Raw genomic sequence first — 21641 nt, forward strand, 5'->3', positions numbered from 1 at the left:
ACTGACTTCTTTTTTAAAGAAACATTTCTTTATTTCAGAGTGAGAGGGAGAGAGATAAAGAGAGAGCACGAGTGGAAAGGGAGGAGGAGAGAGAGACTCCCAGGCAGACTCTGTGCTGAGCTTAGAGCCCGGACGCAGAGTTCAGTCTCACGACCATGAGATCATCACCGGAGCCAAAACCAAGAGTCAGATGCTTAATCGACTGTGCCACCCAGGTTCCCCTAGACAAGCTGACTTTAAAAAACTGCAGTATTTTTCCAGACTCTTAGGGTGCTCTTAAAATACCACTCAATGTGCGACACTTTAACCTAAAGCATTTTGCAACTTGTTTAACCCAAGGATGTTTTTCATGCCTATCTCACACACCTGGTTCGTGAAATACGCACTGAATTAGAACTTCATTAACTTTCCATCAAAGATGGAGAGCAAATACGAAAGTACGCCAGAGGAGGAAAGGAGATGGTGAATTTGAAACAAGGAGCAAATAGGGTGACAGTAAAGAAGTTTGTAATCAGTGAAAAATTAGTAACCCAAAAGATTTAGAGTCCCCTAATGACAGTCCTGTAAAGGAGTCAGAAGGATCGACTGCACCGTATACATCACCAACCCACAAAATCATTACCAGACTTCTCCCAAAATGTCAGAGCAGTGATGCCATGTTGAGAACAAGATTCCAAAAAGTACAGTAGTCCATCCTATGGGGTTTCCGACATTTGTGAAAACTTTTCTTGTGCACAGCCTGTACTACCTGACATAGCTGTTTGAGGCTCTTTGTCCTCAACAGGGTCCCAGATATGCAGGGCACTTGGAAGAAGTTGAAAGATGCGTGTATTTCGAAGCTGTGAGTGAGAGAGGATTCCTGTAACGCACAGCTGGGCAAACTCCTCCCAAAGAAAGTGTTGGAGAAAATTAGAAATCCGTAAAGTGGTTTGTCTTGGATAATGGCACAGGATAAGAATACCCACAGACAAGGTCCTAGACTGTGCCTGGTCCTACCGGCTGCACTCACATTTCTGAAGTGCTGCTCTCCACAGACTCATTCATAGGTTAGGTGCCCCACGTGCAGACGTGAGGGATTGGGGGCATGGATGGATCTAGACTTACGTGTAACTCTAGGCTCTCTTGCTGAGGACAGAGCATTTTGTGGAGAGAACAAATATTCCTCAACCCCAAAAGGACTGTGGCTCTTAGTCTCTCTTAGCATATGGGGGTGAAGTGGGGTGGGGATAGAGCTCATCCCAGAAGCAACTCTTGGGTTTCAGTGGCCCTTCTATTTTCCAGCTGGGCTGACTTCAGGCAGGGAGAGGTCAAGGGATTGACTCCAGCGCCCCATGAAACAGAGCAGCTGGGAGGTGAACTTGGAGACTTGGCTGGTGTGCAGCCTCTGTCTGAGCCAGCCAGCCGCTCTGCTTCCGGGTTCTAGTGGCTTCTCGACCGGCATCCCGCAGTCCCATGCTGCAACTGCAGGGGCTGACCTCCCGGCTGTCTCTGCTCACGCCCGGGACAGGAGGCGTGTTACAGGTCAAGTCTGAATGTTCTGGCTGCGCGGCGGAAGGCGGATTGCTCCGTGCCTGCTCCAAGCATACACAGTCTGGCGAAGGCCAGATTGAAGATAGCTGAACTCACACGCCAAGATTCCGAAGGAAAAACTTAGCTCACATTTTTCCTTTGCATGGTGATTTTTCTTCCCTTTCTTTTCTTTTCTTTTTTTTTTTTTTAAAGGGAATCCCCATGTTGACAAGTTGAAAGCCAAAGTGCACAAGGGGTCAGTTCACAATTCTGTGACCCATGAACACCCGTGGGCCTTGGGAACCAGAAGTGCTGGGAGCTGGGAGCCAAGCCTGCCCTATGCAGAAAGGAATTCTCTAGTGCGTGAAGGAGTGGGCAGGTTCGGGGAGCGGCTGGGGAGGGCTCAGGGCCTGGGTACTCTTCAGGGTCCCAGGGGCAAGTCTGCACTCACCTGCCACTGGTTTTACGGGCTGTATTTGACTTTATTTTTGAGGCAGGTCCTTCTGAAACTCTTTACAGGAAGTAGAATGTGAATCTTCATTTTGCTTTTGAAGAGAACTAAAACTCTATAATCTGAGAGGGGCAACATGTGGCCCAAATCCTTTGAGTAGACAGAAACATCTAAAATGAAACAGGTTTATTTCGACATCTGTCTCTGAGGACTTAAGTGATTGGAGCGTCCCTCTGTGGAAGAGGGTCCCATGGGCCCCACGTCCAGGAGAGCCTCACAGGGGGGTGGTGTCCCGTGGCAGGGGTAGAGAATGAAGCCAAAGGTGCCTTATCCTTCCCATCCTGGGTTTAGGTCAGCAAAGGGACTTTGGCGACCTCATCATTTTAAAGTTTTGATTTGTTCGATATTTGAAAGTTAAAGCCTCAATAGAAAAAGTCAGCATGTGCTGTATTTGTGTCTTGTATGCGTCCAGACCTTCCATTCCTTATGTATGAAATAAGGACAAGGGCCCGAGGACTGCTGAGTCCCGCTGCAGTTGGAGGGGGTCTGCGATTTGAGGCTCACTTCTCTCCCAGTTAGTTGCTCTGCTCTAGCTTTTCTGCTATCATCTGGGTGTTCTGAGAGGAACTGACATATGGCCAGAGTCATATGTTGACGTCCTAACACCCAGCCCCTCAAAATGTGACTATATTTGGACATAGGCTCTCCAATGGGTTAATCGAGTTAAAATGGAGGAACTAGGGTGGGTGATGATCCGATTTGTTTGGAGCCTTTACTAGAAGGAGAATTTGGGCACAGACATGAAGGTGCACACAGGTGAGACTATGCGAAGACAGAAGGAGAAGATGCCCAGGTACAGGCCAAAGAGAGAGGCCTTGGGAAAAATCAAAGTTGCTGACATTTTTATCTCAAACTTCTAGCCTCCGGAAGTGTGAGAAAATAAACGTCTGTTGTTTAAGCCAGTCTATGGCCCTAACACACTGAGCTCTGCCACAAGGACTTTCCTGTGAAAGAAGTTCTATGTGTTTCTCTTAACAGACTTTTAATATTGGTTTTAGCCTAAAACAGGCTTTTCTTTTGGAGGATATTCAACATACTTCAAAAAAAAATTATTTGCCTCATCACCCAATGTGAAGCAAGTTATTTTAGTAAAATAAATCCTCTTTACTTTTACTTAAAGAGAATTTCATAATTTTGACCCACAGAACAATTGTTCTGTACGCTTACGGATTGTCGCTCTGCCTTCTGAGAAATCCTACCATTTGCCCCAAACTTCAAGTCACATAGTTCACTGGCTGAACTTGTAGGTGACAGCACATTTATGAAGAATTTCAGACCAAACAACAACTCGGAGGGCGGGTATGACCTGGGTTTGTTCAGTACTTTTGTCTTTAAAGATCACGTGGGGGGCACCTAGGTGGTTCAGTCATTAAACATCTGCCTTCAGCTCAGGTCAGGATCACAGGGTCTTGGGATTAAGCCCCACCTCGGGCTCCCTGCTCAGCGGGAAGCCTGCTTCTCCCTCTCCCTCTCCCACTCCCCCTGCTTGTGTTCCCTCTCTCTGTCTCTCTCTGTCAAACAAATAACTAAAATCTTAAAAAAAGAAAAAGACGGCAAAAGTTGTTTCTTTTAAAAAAAATAAAGATCACTTGGGGTAAAATATCATGTAACCAAGTTACAGAACAAATTAAATGATAAATGTAACCACTTGTCACCTGTTGAGATTCAGACTCTTCCTTAAAGCAGCTTATTACCAAAATGGTTTTTTTCTTTCATCTAGTACCAAGATCCCGATTCTTTCCTTTTACAAAAGAGCCACATGTAGTTGGCACGTGGTGTCTGACAGCTAGAAAGCTTGGGGACTCCCTGACTCTCTCCAAGTCCCTCCCCCCTTTTCAAAACATTTTATTTACTTGAGAGAGAGAGAGTGAATGAGCAAGAGAGAGACACTGAGAGAGAGCACACGAGCAGGGGCAGAGGGAGAGGGAAAAGCAGACTCCCTCCTGAGCAAGAAGCCCCATGCAGGACTCAATCCCAGGACCCCCAGGATCATGACCTGAGCCAAAGGCAAAGAGCCACCCAGGTGGCCCCGCAAGTCCATTTTGATGCAGCTATGACATTTCACAGGGAGAGTGTTTCTGGATCAAAAGTGCTTGCTTGGGAGGTGAGAATCACCCAGGTTTTGAGGCTCTACATGTCGGACAAAGAGATCAGAGTGCATGCTAAGAGGCGTGCTGTGGCTTATCCTTCCTCAGCTGTGTGCGGCAGAGACCCCCACCTTCAGGGGCCCGAGGCTTCTGCTGAACCACCTGACACCAAACCGACCAGGGCACGTGGGGGTAAAGTCAGCCGCTCTGGGTTGTATACACACACCCGGATGAATGAAGGCCTCACGTCTAGTTCATTTTTTCAGCCAGTTTTTTTTGGTGTCATCCAATTATAAGAATAGAGTTTATGGTCTTAAAAAAAATACATCTTTCTAAAAAAGTCACACCTTGATGGAAAAAGTCTGGCCCATGAAGAAGGCAGAGGGTGCTGTGAAGAATGGGAGGCACTTTATTTCCAGCTATCAACAGAACGGGGAAAAAAAATTTCAACTTATTTATATTCATTTATTTATACGGATAATGAATAAGTTAAGGAACACTTCATCTCAAACACAGATTGCTTTTATTTTAGCTAAGCTAATGTTTCAGTTCCATATATATTTTTGAATTTCCATCCATGTCAAACACCATTTTTTTCTTTCTTCTTCTTAAAAAAAAAAAAGAGAGAGAGAGAGATTTACAAGCACTTTTACGGCACTCCAGGAAAGTAGGCTGAAGGTTCATAATAATTTTCCTTTTAAAAAACATCCATCAGACCAAAATAAAAATCATTTTAATTAACTCCTTCCTGAGTAACTAAAACCTTGGAATGTGCTGAAAGGTTATAATAAATAAGGCAGTCAAAGATCAACCAGCTTAAAATGTATTTTTTTTTAAATTAAACTATGTAAAATGTACAATATATTTCATGAAGTACAGACTGCGTTGGGCTCAGGGCCAAAGAAATGTCATGTGTGCCAATAAAGTGATGAGTGCCTTGACTTTTAGGACTTAGAGGCTATTTGTTGGGACAAAGTAACAGTAAGGCCCTACAAGTGAATCCGTCAGCTTCTTTTGCCGGGATGTTATCAGGAGCGCTGCTGGCCATAAATGCCTCACCCAGGTGGAAGGGCTCGTGGGAACTCCCAAGAGAATGACGCCTTGTTAAGATGGCCAGTGGTCCTGATGTTCTGACAAAGACACAGACCACGAAGCCGATTCGATTTTATGTTCAGGGAGTCAACTTGCACTGTGTGTAAACCAGTAATTATCATTCTCTAGATGCAATTTCATAGAAATGCCTCACCCTGTACCAGGCAGTCATTCCTGTTTTTGTTTTTAACAGGACAGCTGTTCTCTGTGTTGCTTTTTAAGGTAGGCCTAATGGTAGGGCCCTTGTCTCTCTCCACAGGACAAAAGATATTTCCTCTTCTAAGAACATTTTTCTCAAGCATGACTCTGCCCCAGTTCTCTGAGGCAGAAAGGAGCCCACCAGTGGCCAAGTGCTGGGTTTGGTGCCTCTGTGGTCCAAGCCTTCACTGTGCGTCTCACGATTAAGTAGCTTTATTGCTCACTCGACAGATCCCAAAGGACTTGCTTTCTATTTTGGCAACCTCCCAGTTTTAGTGAATGAAGAAAAAACTCTAGAGAGACTTGTTGGTTTCTCCAAAGTAGAAAATGTGTAGCTTGTGTAAAGTCAGTCTTATTTACTGTTAAGTGTTCCCGACTCACACTGTGCTAGGGTTCCGAGAGGGCTGGCTCTAGGGGAAAAAACACGAAGGAGACAAAATCTGACCCAAGTATCCTGCCTCCCATCGCCACCTGCACCCCTGCTTCTTACTTGGCCGGCAGTTATCCAGGCAGGAATGTATGTATATCCAGGGCTGGGGAGGAGGCAGCCGTTGAAGATGAAAACATTTTGGAATCTGAAGACCCACGAGATCACGAAGAGGTGGCAGATGTTGGCAGAGAAATGGGGAAAAGGGAAATTTGGAGCAAAGGAACTGCCCCACAGCTACGTGGAAGACCACTTGGTGGGGAGACACCTACTCAGAGAGCTGGCCATTGCTCACCAGAAGCTCTTGCTTCTTCTCTTCTTGCTGTCTTACTAAGGTTCTCAGGAAAGAGCTGCTTCCGTAAGAAATGGGACTGCGGTTTTACAACAGCCTGTGTAGAACTCAGGACCCCTTTTTTACCCAAACCAGGTACCTCTCAAGGGACCAAAGGTGAAAGATGCCTGTGACTGCGGGACCCAACTGGGTCAGGGGAGTGCCTGGTAGATTATGCAGCGTCTGTGGTCAGGCTTAGAACTTCTGTCCATAGCCCTCAAATGCCAGAGCTTAAGTGTTTCTGGGTTTCCAGTGAAAGCAATGCTGGGGAGAGACATGTTTCATAGTGGGTGCAAAGAACACAACCAGACCATTTTCCTGATGTCCTGTGACCTCCAGTGTTGGTCTGTCTCACCTACACTCTTCCTTACATGGCAAACAAATTCTTTTCCCTGCTACACTACTTGGAAATCTGTCAGAATGGTGCTTGGAAAGAGAGTCTCAATGGAGCTTGCCGTGTTCCTTGACCTTGAAAGGTATTCAAGGCTCTGGATGGGTTGAATGTGGCCCCAGCTGACTCGTTCTTTCAGAGATAAGTACACTGCTCTTGGTGAAAGTGTCCTCTGAGATGGACCAGAGGCGGAATTCTACCCATGGGGGTGGAAACTACTCATCCAGGGGCATCCTCCCTTTTGAGGTCCTTACCAGTCTTATCTTTTCTCCTCTTAGATCCTTCTAGAGTGGATTCGCTGGTCTCTGAAGTGGTTTTGTATTTCTACTGAAATAGGTATGTCTGGATGTTTCCTACCACTGAGGTAATATTTTTACAAGTCATTTTACAAATGATAAGTTACTGGGCTATGGGCTCTATTTCTCCCCCTCCTCTCATTATGCTAGAGGGAATAGCTATGTTATGATGGGATGCCCCGTGATGGTGCCATCTAGTGTACCTGGGAAAGGACCCAAGGGCCAGGAAGACACAACGCCGCTAGACAGGTAAGACCCGCAAAACCGGGCATCTTCCCGTGACCCCAACATGTGGGAATGTTTTGCTCTTTTTAATGCAGCTGAGCATCCATTTAGTCCCTTAAGGATTTCCCCCCGGACAAAAGAACTTTCTGGAAAAGGGAGACATGGCCAGTGGAGGCAACACACTGCTGGCATCACCTCTTATAAATATCTTCTAGCCACTTCTCGTCATCTTGGTCCTCATCATCGATTGGCTCCTCGGTTTCTGGTGGAGTTGGAATAAAGAACTGGGGTCTCAGAGGGGGGCTGCTGACGTGGGACTTCAGTCCAAACTTGCGCTTCAGCAGGTGGAACTGCTCTTTGACATAGTGGTAGAACTCATACTCGTATCTCATTCGCTGGTAGAGAATCTGCACGGCCTCGGGGGAGGGGACAGTCTTCTTCACGGTCACAGTCATATTTCCAAGCTTCCTATGCTCTGGAAAAGAAGCGGGGTTGCACATGAGCAGTTGTCTCAAAAGGAAGAAGGATGAAGCCGTGCATTATGTGCCTAATTCTGGCAGCTCTAGAGAATGAAATTCTGAGTGCAAAGAATAGAAGGGAAAAATGGGTTCCCCACACTATTTAGAAAGATTTCCCCATATCCTAGGTGTTAATATCAACAAGGGTTGACGAAACATAAGTGATCTGAACGTCTCTTTGCACGGGATGTGAACTATGTAATTTGACCATTTTTCAATTCTAAACAGCACAATCTACCCGGTTTCCCTTTTGACTTCCTGTTACACACATCATGGGCTTTACTTTCAGGAGGAAGCACGGCAAAAAGCTCTCACCACTTTCTAATCATCTTGTTTTCTTTTCTTTTTCTTTTGCAGTATTAACATACATTATTGAGAGCATAACTTGATATAAAATCTATTTGCATTTCATTCTTTCAACAGGGCATTTGTCAAGAAAAATAGAGGAAGAACTGGTAGAGTCCTTAAAACACAATGTTAACAGTTATAAATTTTGAATGCTTTTAAAGTTGTGGTCAGTTAAAACTAAAATCTGCTAAGTTTTATATTAATGACTATATACAATGTTCTATATATTTTACATGTAATGCCTACCAAAAATGTTATATATATACATATATATAACAAAACATTAACCCTATTAAAATGTACATTTTAGTGGTATTAATTGCATTCATAATGTTGTGCAATCATCATCACTGGTTCCAAGATCGTTTCATTGCTCCAAACAGAAAGTCTGCACACACTAAACTCCCTATAACCTTCCCCAAGTAATCTCTAATCTACTCTCTATGCATTTGCCTTTTTTAGGTACCCCATATAAATGGAACCATACAGTATGCCCTTCTGTGTCTGGCTTTTTCAGGTAGCATAGGTTTTTCAACTTTTCAAGGTTCAACCATACTGTATATTTATCAGTATTTCATTCCTTTCTATGAATGAACGGTATTCATCCATTGTATGGATATGCCACTGTTTATCCATCAATCCATTGATGGACACTTGGGTTGTTTCTACTTTTTGGCTATTGTGAAGAGTGCTGCTGTGAACATTTGTATACAAGTACTTGTTTGTGTCCCTGACTGCCATTCTTTTGGGCATATATCTGGGAGTGGAATTGCAGGCTTATGGTAATTCTCTATTAAACTCTTAAAGACCACCAAACGGTTTTCCTCGGCGGTTGAATCACTTTACGTGCCTGCTGGCAATGTACGAAGACTCCAATTTTCCCAAATCTTCTTCTATAATTGTCAGTTTAATTTAAAAAATTACAGCCATCCCACTAAGTGTGAATTGATATCTCACTGTGGTTTTGATTTTCATTCCACTAACAATTAATGACACAGAGCATCTTTTCATGTGCTTGTTGGTCATTTGTACATCTTCTTTGAAGAATGTTGTATTTAACTCCTGTCCCTATTCTGGCATTAGATTGTTTATATTTTCATTGTGGAGTTATAGTTCTTTGTATGTTCTGGATAGGCTGTCTGCATAGATAGCGGGAAATGATTTGCAAATATTTCCTCGGGAGGTTGTCCCCTCCCGAGGGGACGATTGTAGGTTGTCTGTTCAGTCTCTTGATAGTTAACTTGGATGAACAAAAGTCTTTGATTTTAATGAAGACTAATTTATTTTTTCTTTTGTTACCTATATTTTTGGTATTATAGTAAAGAAACCATTGCCAAACCCAAGATTATGAATACTTGCCATGATATTTTCTTTTATCAACTTATTTTTAACTAAAACTTTCTGTCACCAAATTTGACTGCCTGAGATACTTTCTGAAGCCTCCAAGAGCAATTCTAATAAAATTTGCAGAAGAATAATGGCCTCATTGAAATAAGGGTATTGCTTTTCCAATTGAGTGTCTTGCAAGGTACAGTACATGTTTGGATATATCAGTTCTAGAATCTTGGCTGAAGAATTTGGCATAGTCTCTTCTAAAATAGGTTTATGACGTAACATCTATCTATCTTCTTTGCAGATATTAACTACAGCTAATCTGAGGTGAGTCATGTTAATATGCATATCCCTATGGGTTTTTAAAACACAGAGTTTAAAAAACTGGTATTAAAGACAGGCAAGCACAAGAATTTAAAGTTCAACATTGAAAGGTGCAAGAAACATAATTCACTTATTTCCAGACTCCTACAATTCCTTCCTCTTGAAGCACTCTCAATTTTGTGGCCTTTTCTTATTTCATACCATAAAAAATATTAGGATTCCTGTGATTTTCAAATAAATTTTTTAGTTAACTTATATGGGCCAACCTGGTCCAAAGAGAATGTAAAAAACTTTACAAAAATATATCTGCTGCAAAGAGCTAAATAGCTAAGGACACAGGCAAAGGGAGAATAAAGGTCAGAAGGAAGGTCGGCATTGGGGGTAATGGCTTCCACCTCCCTATCTGGAAGGATCTCCCTAGAGTACTGCTCCTGTTTTTTCCCCCAGCCCCTCTTTCAGGGAGGTGGGCCAGGTACCAGGGCCAGAGGGGTATCTCTGCATTTTGGAGAAGGGGTTGAGAAACCATCCCGTCTGGAAAGAGTGTGTCCGTCTGCCAACACCTCACACCTTCCTGCAGAGAAGGTGAGGGCTTCTAACCACGCCTGTGACTTGGTGGGCAAGTTTGTCTAAGTCAGGATGAATATGACCAGCCCACTTCTCACACATGGCTGCTTTCTCACACCTAGCTTGAGCTGGGAATAAAGCTAACGTTTGGATCTCCACCTGTCTCCAGTGTCTATTTCTCTATTAGTTAAGAACCCAGGCTGGAGGACATGGGTGTTATTTATTAGTCCCCCAAACCCCAACATCAAGTAACATAAAATCTGGGTGCCTGGGTGGCTTAGTCAGGGAAGCATCTGCCTTCAGCTCCGGTCTTGATCCCAGGACCCTGGGATTAAGCCCCAGAGCGGGGCTCCCTGCCTAGCAGGGAGTCTGCTTCTCCTGCTTCCTCTGCCCCTCCCCCTGCTTCGTGCTCTCTATCTTGCATGCATATGCTCTCTCTCATAAATAAATAAAACCTTTTTTAAAAAGTATCATATGCACATTGTGAAGTCCTAAGCACTTGTGCAGGAGATGGGTTGAGAGTTTGGCCCTAAACTTTCTAACAACCAACAGAGAATTTAACATTGTTAATTGCTCTTCATTCAAAATAATCTATTGCCATCTACTCCTAGTTATAAAACATAGAGAAATATCTTGTGTGAATTTTCATAAGAAAAAAAACTGTGACAAAGTCAGCATTGTTTTAATAACACCCTTTGTGTATGTTCCGCTATGAGTTTTCTGGGTGACAGAGAAAAATGGCTTATCCCAGGTGCTCAACTCAAGCTTGATCTGGGAATATATTCCAAAGTAGAGGTTTTTAACCCTTCTGAAAACCTGATGAAAGCTCATGCACGGGAAGACGGTTAGGCTCACATATGAGTATCATCGGCCTTTATGGATCTGTTAAGGACCCCTGACTTCAGGAAATCATTTCTTAAAGAAATCAAGAAATCAAGACTACATTTCCTTCTACAATCTTTCATATATCTTGTTCATTCTAGTAAGTACTAGTCCTGGTATAATGATAAATAGTGGAGTTAGTTATTTTACCTGCTGGTCCGGTCTGTAGTCATATACATTGCAACAGCAAAGACAGAAGGCCTTGTATTTACACTTTATGAAAAGAGAGGGGCTAACAGTGCCTGGAACTTAGACAGGAGGCCCTCCTACCCTGTCCTGGGGGCAGACCCAAGGGAGTTAGCATTGCGGAGCTACATCTTTGTAAATAAGTCATGTGGGATCTGTTCTATTGCAGGGTTGAAACACAATTTTCCTAAAAATAATACCCATCAAGTGTAATCACTGACCACAAAACCATCCAAGAAAAGTGTCCCCCGAATTTTTATCCTAGAACCAGGTAACTTCTTAGACGAGTCTTCAAGATAAATTGGGACGTAAAATGTTGACTTGCTATAAAGGGTTATTAACATCAAACCAGTAAAATGTTGGAAGATTTAAAAACATGATAGCTTAAAGGAGTTACACATTTCCTTCTTCGATTAGGATTAGGTATTGGGTCAGTTGCTATAAAGCTACTCCTCGTTCATCACAGCCAAACTCTCTGCCCTGCATGCTTTCCTCTAGAGATGACAATGGGCCATTTGGTGGATGGGCAGAGCAGATTAACTGTCAGAAGTAACAGTGTATCATTCAAGCACAAGGGGAAAGAACCAGGGTGTATCTACATCATTATTTAGCTGATGTGGCCAGCGATGGTGACAGTCCCAGCGAATCCTGATCCCTTGTGGTGTATTTTTACAGGAATGGCTACATTGAATGAGCACGAAGGTGTCCTAGTCTCCTTCTGATTGCTCCCTTTCAACCCTCCCCACCGCCCATGGCCCGACCTCTTTCCTTGCCTGTCCTTGCAATGTCAGTGTTCCTGGATGCGGGCTTAGCCTCCCTCTCCTCCCCCTTCCTTACTCTCTGGTGGTGTCAGCCAACCCTCTACCCTTAGTTTTCATACCACTGTAGACACAAAACCAAAAGTTTATATGAAGTGATTACAGCTCCCCTCCCTTTTGTTTTCCACAGAGCTGTCAAATTTCAAAGGAAGGTTAGCGATACTTCCAGAGCATGGTGTCATGGTCAGAATTAAGAGCTTTGTTTTGTGAGAGGAGAAGCAAAGGTCAGACTCAAACAACAATGACATGGACACCTATTAGAGGTTTGGAGGGTGCCCACAGGCATGTTATTGTATTTAATATTTTCAATAACCCGCTGAGGTGTTCTGGCCCCCAATTTTGCAGATGGGAGAGATAAAAGGTCTGGATGCATAAATGACTTGCCCAGGGTCACACTGCTAGTAAGTCATCGACAGAGCTGGAATCTGAGCCTGGACCTCCATTCATGTTGAGGTTTCCACTAATACTGGGCCATAACCAGTGAAGCCTTCATGAGCCTGTAGAAAATTATCACCTTCCCATGGAAAGACTACAGGGAAGTTTGCCCTGTTATAGTCGAGAATTTTTAAAATCACATTTCAAAGACATATGGTTATGTGCCTTGCTGTACAGTAATCAGTGCTATGGAAAAGTCATTCCATTGCTAAGTGTCCCACATTTTTGCAAAATGCCAGACTTTCCCTCCAAACAAAACAAAGCTACGTGAACTGTGGAATCAGCCTCTCTCCAGATTGCCATCATAGCAGTTCTAGAGGAAGTTGTTAGGATTTTTTTTGGAGACTGTTCTTCTTTCGGCCACAAAACAATCATGCTTTAAAAATCTATACTTATTATTAGCATCCTTTGGGAAGTCAAGTAGCCCTCATTAGGTGGGCATACACTGGCGACTGTCATCATCAAGAAGTGAAGACCTACCCACGAGCATCCTTTGAACACTAGCAGGAACTGAGAGATGACTTCACGGGGCCCATGTATCTGGTCCCCACTGGTGGACATTTCAGAGGGAAGAGACAAATTCAGGGCTCCTTTTATTAAAGCAGGCACAGCAAAAAGGCAGCCCGAGATCTGACGGGAAGGCTGTGTTATTTGGCCTGTGAGGTATTTTTTTTAAGAACTTGACTTACTTGTTATAAGACTTGGTCTATTTCACATGGAAGTCTGGCTCTCTGGCTTCCATCAAAGTGAGGCAATATTCTTCTAGAGCTAAGTATGGCTGCCCACCTCCTTCCCCGAGAGAGAGAACAGTGTTCTTCATTTTGTTCCAGACCCCAAATGCCAGTTCCTTCTTGACAGTTACCTCCTTGGCTGCTATAAAAGTTTGGGTTTTATGCTTCTGCTTTAAAGGTTTTGAAATTATGACTCTCATGAACCTAGGAAGCAAGTGCTCTAGGTCAAAATGAAGGCTTCAAGGAGGCCTCATCCCTGTGTCCAATATGGCCATCCTTTTTTTTTCCCCCTGCAAATATTTATTGAATAAACTTATTGCACCAGACATGGGAGTTATGAGCAGTGAATGGGACTTTATCATTATGAGCATCGTCACCAATAGGCATTTTTGAGAGAGCTTTCTCAGCGTGAAGAATGTGAGAATTCTAACATGTGCTTGGTCCTTACAAAAACCCCAACGAGGGAGGCTCTTCTATTATCACCATTTTATAGATGTGACATTGGAATTTAGTAACTTAAGTTCACACAGCTGGTGATTGGAAAAGCCAGCAATTGGGTCTGGACAGTTTGATGATTGCATCCAGGCTCTTGACTCCTCACATCATTTATGGCTGAATGGAGCTCAGGGTCTTAGGGGAGAATCCCTCCTCAGGAGCCTGCTCATGTTGGGAGCAGATGGGGCATTTCATTCTGGTTGGTTCGATGGTGTCAGCATTTCCTTTCCTTGGTCAGAAATACCTTGCAGAGAGACCCAGCCTCATGTGCTTGTCTCCGCAATACTCTGGGGGAGCTGGGCCTCTCATAACTACTATTTGACTATTTGATCATGAAGATCTGCTCAAGTCTGAGGGTAAGGGATAGTTTGTGTGTGTGTGTGTGTTTCAGCCAAAAGAGGGGAAAATTCTTAGGAGGCCTCTGAGGAACTATGAAACTTTTAAAAAATGTTCCCTGGACTTTTTGCCCTAACATCCATGCCATTTCATCTAGCTGTTCTCCTGATGGAGCTTGTTATGCTGAGAGTGCTCAGGAGAGGGGTGGCGCCCATCTGTCTTTGTACTTCCACAGCTCAGACCTAGGGACACACAGCGCCCTGTATCTATGCTTCCTGAGCTAGTGAAAGAAGCCAACAGAAGGAAGGGGATTTTGTCAGACCCGAAGAAGGCTTGGCTGTGCCTGTGAGGTGCAGACATAGCCAAGTGGGAACAAAGGCAATATCTGAATATTCTTAATAGAAAATGCCCAAGAGACCCATGAATGCTGGGTCCTTAGCAGGAAGCAGCCTACCTCACATTTGGGATTTTTCATCTCCTGCTGGGGTCTATAATTTTGTGTTTAGTTTTGCAGTCCAGTTGCCTTTTTGGAATGATAGCGCTGGCCAAGTCGTGTTTTCCTGTTCCTATACTTTAATTAATCAATATGTTTTGGCAAAGAGAAGCTGTGGTTTTAGGATGTTTTTGATTTTTGTTTCCATTTTTCTTATTTACTTTAAGGGTGTGGCCAAAGACTCCCCTTAATTATTTTCTTAACTGCAGAAGATTTCCTCAAAGTGGGCATTGGTTGGTTGGAAAACCAACCAACTAACCAATCAACCAAAACCAATCTCTGACCTTTCTATATCAAGAGCAGAATAAAGATTGTTTTTCCTCATAGACACTGAAGTTACCCCAGAGTCAGGACTAGGTGGGGACAGACTTTGCTTGGCTCCCAGACTCTACTTTCCCTGAGAATTCATAGAGACCCCTACAGAGTCACTATGGCCCTGAATAAGGGTCTTTTTATACCGCTGACCCCTGATAACATAAAGTTATAGTTGGTTATCCAATGCCAGTAGAGAAAAAAATCCAAGACAATACTGAGGTCAGTAGGGAGACGGCTGAGTTGAGTGAGCTTTCCGCATTATTAAAGCTTTACAGATAGTGATATAAAGAGGACCAACCTACCCCTATCTCAGTGTCTCCCCACAGCTTATCTGAATAGCGTGCCCTTCTTTGCATAGAGCTTCATGGATTTGCGTGTTTTCCCATGGCCTTTCATTGCCTCACACAGCCCTCAGAGCAACCCAATTTTCCTACAGATCCCGAGGGCTTGAGAGGTCACAAGGTTGCTTGTTTGTCTGCCCAGTAAGTGACTGTCCTGAGACTAGAAAGCAGGCTTTCTGATTCCCAGCCCAGTGCCTTTTTGCTCCATCACTGGCTGTTAATTTCCAAATTGAGTGGAAATCTATAACCACCCACTTCTCCTTGCCCTGTGTGTATTCTGGCATTAAGGGGATGGGTTGAAAAGAAGGGCTTGAGTGTTCTAAGTCTAAGCTTTGGTAAGTCTGGGGGGATCTGGTGAGAAACTTGCAAGCCAGCAGAAATGTTTGCAGACTGAAAGAGACTGTGTCTTTTTCATTTTTTAGCTCTCTAGCACCCAGCTCCATGCCTGGCACATAACGACTGTCAATAAAGCTTTGTTGACTTGAAAGCTGTATGTTAAATCCATCTGTAAGACTGGATTAACCCAAAGGGCAAATTTTGGTTTTGACTGTACCTGTGTTGTTTTTGCTAAATTCTTTCAATAGTTGAGTGTCTTTCATGAGCAAACTTTCCATGTCTAGAAATCAGATTTCTTTAGGATGGGCTGATACAGGGGTTCAGGATCACAGGGTGCTCTGGCAAGGTAGTGGTATTTGCTTTTCTTAGCCACTTTATTGGAGAACGCTCTATTATGGTGACAGATGGTTTACATATACTTATGGAAGCTTCAGGAATACTGTGATAAGGGACATCTGCCACAAACATAAACACCTATGTAGGAACATACAATATAATCACAACCTTGTAGCTCATGAATATATGTCACGTGTATTATTTACTACAGTCACTAAGTAAAGAAACCCAAACTCTATTGGAGCAATAAGACATCCATGTGACCTAATTTTACTATATTGATGCTGTTTGATTACTCCAATTGCCATCATTTTGGGTCCTTTTTTGGTGCCGATTCTCCATTTGTGAAAGAAAATGTTTCACTTAGAAGTAAGATATTCAGAGCCCATGCACTTGACCCATGTTCCAATGGCTTTGCTGTGGATATGATCTGAACATGGGCTCTGTGACCACTCTTGAATGCTCTTTGGTGGAAGAAGGTAGGGCAGGCCATGGGGGTGGGGTGGTGGGCCTCTCTGGAAAGCTGGTGTTTCAGGGAATAGACTGCAAAGAAAATGTTCTATGGTGCCCCTGGACACACACACCCACACTCAGCACCAATTGCATCCGTCTACACAGAACCGTATGCCACTGAAGGCATTGAGGCCCAGCTTCCCAACTTGCTGCCCCTCCCAAGGCACTCCTAAACAAATACTAGGAGTTTAACTTTCGGCTGTGATGATAAATATAATTTACCAGTAGCCCATCTGTATGCAAGACTGAGGAGTGACAGGCACAGTGCCCCCAGTAGGGCCTCAAGCTGAGGTCACAGGCGGATTTTGCCTGCCTGCCTGAGATCTGGACATTTTTGCAAAGGCAGCGGCTCTCTCTACCTCTGCTGCCTTGACATTATGTTTGGACTGGTTCATAATCTTCAGAACTCTCAAAAGTCCCTCTAATGTAAATAAAAAGGAAATCACAGACCTGCCCCCTGAAGTCTCTCTTCCCACCTCTCTTCATCTGTCAAACAGGCATAATGGAAAAACGATGTAGCCCTGGCTCTGGGCCAAAATAAACAATCTGGAAATACTGTGTAAACCCAGCTGCTGCACTGGAGGACAGAGGCCTCACTTCATGACCTCCAGCATGGTTAACCATATGCAAAATACCCAAAACTCACCAGCGGCTTGCAGTCTGTTCTGATACTGAGCTGGTGTGGGCATTCCTTCCCTTGATCCAAGGGAAGGCTCACTCTATGCCGACCAAAGGGCCCTTTTCCCATCAATCTGGCCCTGTTTGAGCCTGGTCCAGCAGAGGTTAGGTGCAAGAAATGCAAACGAGTTAAGCAACAACCAGAAGTGGAGCCAAATTTTATCACTGGGAAAAAAACAAAATAGAACAAAACAAAACAAAAAAACCCCCAAAACAAAAAAACAAAAAACAAGCATCATCAAAAGATAGGCATCAGCTCTTCAGCTTAGGGGTAACAGAGGGGTAATCACCCCAGAGGCCCTTCTATTGGAAGCAGTCCTCTGTCTAAAACATGGATGGTTTCCTAATCTCAGGTTTAGAGGACATTCAGAAATGCCCTGCACATGGGCGCTGAGGCATGCGTTCTCAGGTGACAGGTATAAGGAAGGCCATGGTCAGGTGCGGCGAGCCAGGGGGCTGGGGGGCATGGGGACAGCATGGTGGGTGCCTACCCAGGGCCACTCCCGCAGAGCCTCCCATGGAGCTGGCTGCACTGGAAACCGTGTGAACTTGATGTTTGCCACAGATAGAGTAAACCCACTTCCTGAATTCTGCAGGGAGGCCCTACCGTTGAAACACAAGCGGCCCCTCCCAGCCCGTCCGCCGGAAATGAATGTGTGTCACCGCAGCGAGAAGCCCCGCGCTGGGCTGGACCAGCCGGCCTTTGATGTGCCCTGCAGATGACTGATGGCATGTTAAAGGCCGGCTTCTTGGAGGTATGGCAATTAGGGGAGAAAAGAACAAAAAGCACTTCATGGTTGACTCTCCGTGCTTGGGATTGGTGAAGTAAACAGTGCTTTTTTTTTTTTTCTTTTCATTTTTCTTGTTCTTTTTTATAATCTTCTTTTCAGATCTGGAAATATAATTAATTGGAAAATAAATTGAGCTCACTTTGAATTTCAAGAGAACCTTTTCTCTATGGAGCCAAGGGAAAGTTACACGAATGACTTTTTTAAAATATGCCTGAAAGTGCTAGGCCCCTTTGATGGAAAAGAACGGAGCCTTTTTAATGCTTCCAAATTGTTTTGAATTTTGGAAGCAGGAGCACCACAAAGGGAGCCATGAAGAAAGAGAAACTGGCCCGTGTGGGGTGGGTCAGGAGGGCCCCCAGAAACCGGGGCGCCTGGCTCCCACTTTGGGAAGGAAAATAGCAGCAGTCCTGCAAGGAGCCACGTTTTTACAGAGCCATCGCAGAAGGTGTCCCTTTCCTGTTCAGGCATAGACAGGCATGTGCTGTTGAGCAGTCCCGCCTGGGGGCTGCCTCAGTGCCCACCGGGGTCTGCCGGCTCTGGCTCCCCACTCTCCGTGCTGCCCCCGTTCACTGGGCAGAGGACCATTTGCTCCCATTTTTTTTCCTCCCCAACGTGGATATCATGACCCAAATGGTCAAAAAGCTGATCTGTTTCTTTGAAAGTGCATACAACCCTCGTATTACAGGCCTGCATTCCCCAACAGAGCATATGGCCATTCAAATTCTGCCTTGGACATAAGAATGGCTATAGCGGAGGGCTTGCTTTCACAGCAACTCTTGAACCAAGATATTTGAAAATATCTACTAAAAACACCTTATTGGAAATTTGAGAGGCAGGGCAGGGGGTCGTGGAGGGAAGGGAGGGAAAAATGAAATAAGATGGGATCCTGGAGGGAGACAAACCGTAAGAGGCTCTTGATCTCAGGAAATGAACGCAGGGTTGCTGGAGGGGAGGGGGCTAGAAGGGATGGGGTGGCTGGGTGATGGACATTGGGGAAGGTATGTGCTATGGTGAGGGCTGTGAATTGTGTTAAGATTGATGATTCACAGACCTGCACCCCTGAAACAAACAATACATTATATGTTAAAAAAACAAAACAAAACAAAAACCCCCTCACCTTATTGGAAGACACTACGGCATTATTAACAAAATGCATTTCTTCATCGCAAATGCATTTTTTATTTGAAATTACGGAGAGACGCACTTTTGTTACTATTCACACTTTTGTTACTTTATTTGGAATCATTTTATGGGGAGTGATGAGGACCTCCTGATCAAATGGACTTATTTGAATGAAGAACATCAAGAAAAACCCTAGCCCAGGGGTTCTGTCCAAGTTTCCTTGGCATCTGACAACGCCCTAAGCTCTGCTTTTACTTTATATGCAAGATTCTTCTTTCTATCCCTCACAGTCTGTCTGTATGGTGTTAGCAGGTCTAGGCTACTTGTCTTAAACACACACACACACACACACCCCCCTCCATTGCCAGGAAAGAGGCCGTCTCTTGGAATCACACCGCATTGTCTAAATCTAGTCCTGATGATGTTGAAGCCAACTGCTGACATTACATTCAAGCTACCTATCCAATAATGTATCCGGTTATCCTAAAGGTCCTTGGGACCTTATAAGTTTTAGCTTTAAACTTAATTCTTAGGTAACTTACAACTTAAAAATTCATTTTCTTTCTGGTTGTGGTGTGCATAAATATATACATACCATATGGACACATATACTTACCTAAATGTACAAACACACATATGCAAATAATAGAGCGTAAATTTTTCGGAAGAAGATGAAAAAGATAAAATGGCTTTAAATCAAGCCACCTTTATTACTATAGTAATATATTTCCTTTTATTCTTTTTCTTATTTAGGTATGTGAAGTGTAAGATAGATCTTTGCTATGCTGTTTATTGAATTTTATATTCTTTCAACACTTAACTGACCGTAAGCATTTGCCTATAACATTAACTCTTCCAAGTCGTATCTTGCAGTGCCTTCCAGGTCATATAACCGGTTTGCGACTGTTGGATAATTCTGTTGTTTTTTCGGTTTCTATGACTCTAAATAATACGAGATAAACAACCTTGCTCGTAAATGATCATGGGCCTTTTTGCTTATCTCCCTAACACAAATGGCAGCTTTAGCTAGAGGGTGATGAACTTTCTTCTCAGAGCTTGATAAGGCTTTCAGTTCTGACAGGTTTAAGACACAATTTACTTTCTTTTGTCAGAGATCCTGAAATCCACATAATGCAATTTTCCCAAACTTTAGGACATTTTCTTCGACATCACCTGACATTAATCTAATTGTAACCTAACTTACTAAGTCATGAAACACACCAGGCTTTTTGAAGAGCCTGTAAACTATTCTGTGAGAATAGAAAGTACTAAAGCACTTAATATGGGAATATAATTGCTTGTAAAACATTTAATGTGCAAGAAATTCTTGGTAAATTATACCCTGCGATGTCTATAATGATAGTGATTAAATTATTGCTGATTCTTGGGACTCTATGAACTGCAAACTTATATGGGTCTACCACAGAACATAGTTTTTTTTCCCCTTTGTATTGTTCATTCTGGATATATTATGTTTAAGGGACTATAGTCTATTTCCTTGTGGTTGTTTTGACATTGTATTTATTACAGTGATCAGCTCTGATGAGTCAAGGCAAGGTGAGTCCCAATCACCAGCAACCTGGGTATTTTCTCTGGAATGTTAAACACGGTGAGATTCTGATAAACCCTTGAAGGGCTCTGAATGAAGTAGCTGTTCATGGAAGCCAAACATGTAGATAAGTGAGATATTTAACCTCTTGCCCAAGCATTAAGAAATCAGGTTACTAAGAGGTGTGACTCAAAATAACCATTCCCAAGTCAGGAAAGTGTGAAATGAAGTTCCAAGGATGCTGTCAATTCCATTGGGAAAGTTTGCAATGTCCTTTTGAAATTAAGTTTACTTTATCTGGGCAATCTATAGCACAATGCTAGGGCCAGATCGTGGGAAGATGTAAATGAACAGGCCTGTTTCTTCCTTCTCTCCCTGTTGGATATCAGAGTTTCAACTGTAGGCTCTATAAGACAGGGTGAGTATCTGTAAACTCATCCCAGTGGCTTTTGCTTGAAGCAAAACCCTAAGAACGAACAAGAAGTTCATTTGTATGGGAGGTCCGTTTGTTCAATTAAGGAAGTTTGAAATTGATGGGCTCATACCAGTAGATGCCAAAGTCATCTGAGGGGGAAATGCTATTGCTTTAAAGGACAGTGGCAAATGTTCGATATAACATTGAAATACTGTAAAAAGGTTCCAGACATAATTAAAATTTCCAAATGTAATCTGGCAAGAACAATATAATTTTTTTTCATAATATGTTTTTGAAAGATGCGGTTGTGGTACAAACTTGCGTTTATCACTAGAACTTGCCTACGAGAGACGGCAGGCAATAGAAGCTACAAGTTTCTAAGAGAAGATATTTCAACGATGGATTGCCTTTGGGTAGCAATTGGTCTTAGCAAGAGATGGTGGAGGAGGTGTTTTTATTAAGGATGAAGAGAAATATAAGCTCTGACAAGAAAAAAATGAAACTCTTTCTTCTGATCTATGAAAGAAAAAAAGGGAGGAACACCAACACAGGGTAAGTGTTAGATCAACAGCACCTCTAAATGGAGATTGTCAGGGGCAATGTCTTGAGTTGAACTTCCATGGCCCACAGCTGAGGGAAATGGCAGAATCTGTGGTGGAAGGGGAAAGGACAATTGCCAGGAAATTGTTGATGCCACAGGAACCTGACATGGTGTA

At 43.4% G+C, this 21641-nt stretch overlaps 1 protein-coding gene across 1 annotated transcript in view; it reads right to left on the bottom strand.

Annotated features, from left to right (window-relative positions):
- Window positions 1-6621: 6621 nt before the first annotated feature.
- The window catches only part of UST (uronyl 2-sulfotransferase), a 293697-nt gene continuing 278677 nt past the window's right edge, over window positions 6622-21641 (bottom strand). The window contains exon 8 of the mRNA XM_032339286.1: window positions 6622-7542. Within this exon, the coding sequence (XP_032195177.1) occupies window positions 7259-7542 (284 nt within the window). The 3' untranslated portion in view covers window positions 6622-7258. The remainder of the gene's footprint in view (window positions 7543-21641) is intronic.

The sequence above is a fragment of the Mustela erminea genome, chromosome 4 (genome assembly GCF_009829155.1).
Source record: "Mustela erminea isolate mMusErm1 chromosome 4, mMusErm1.Pri, whole genome shotgun sequence".
Classification (NCBI taxonomy): domain Eukaryota; kingdom Metazoa; phylum Chordata; class Mammalia; order Carnivora; family Mustelidae; genus Mustela; species Mustela erminea.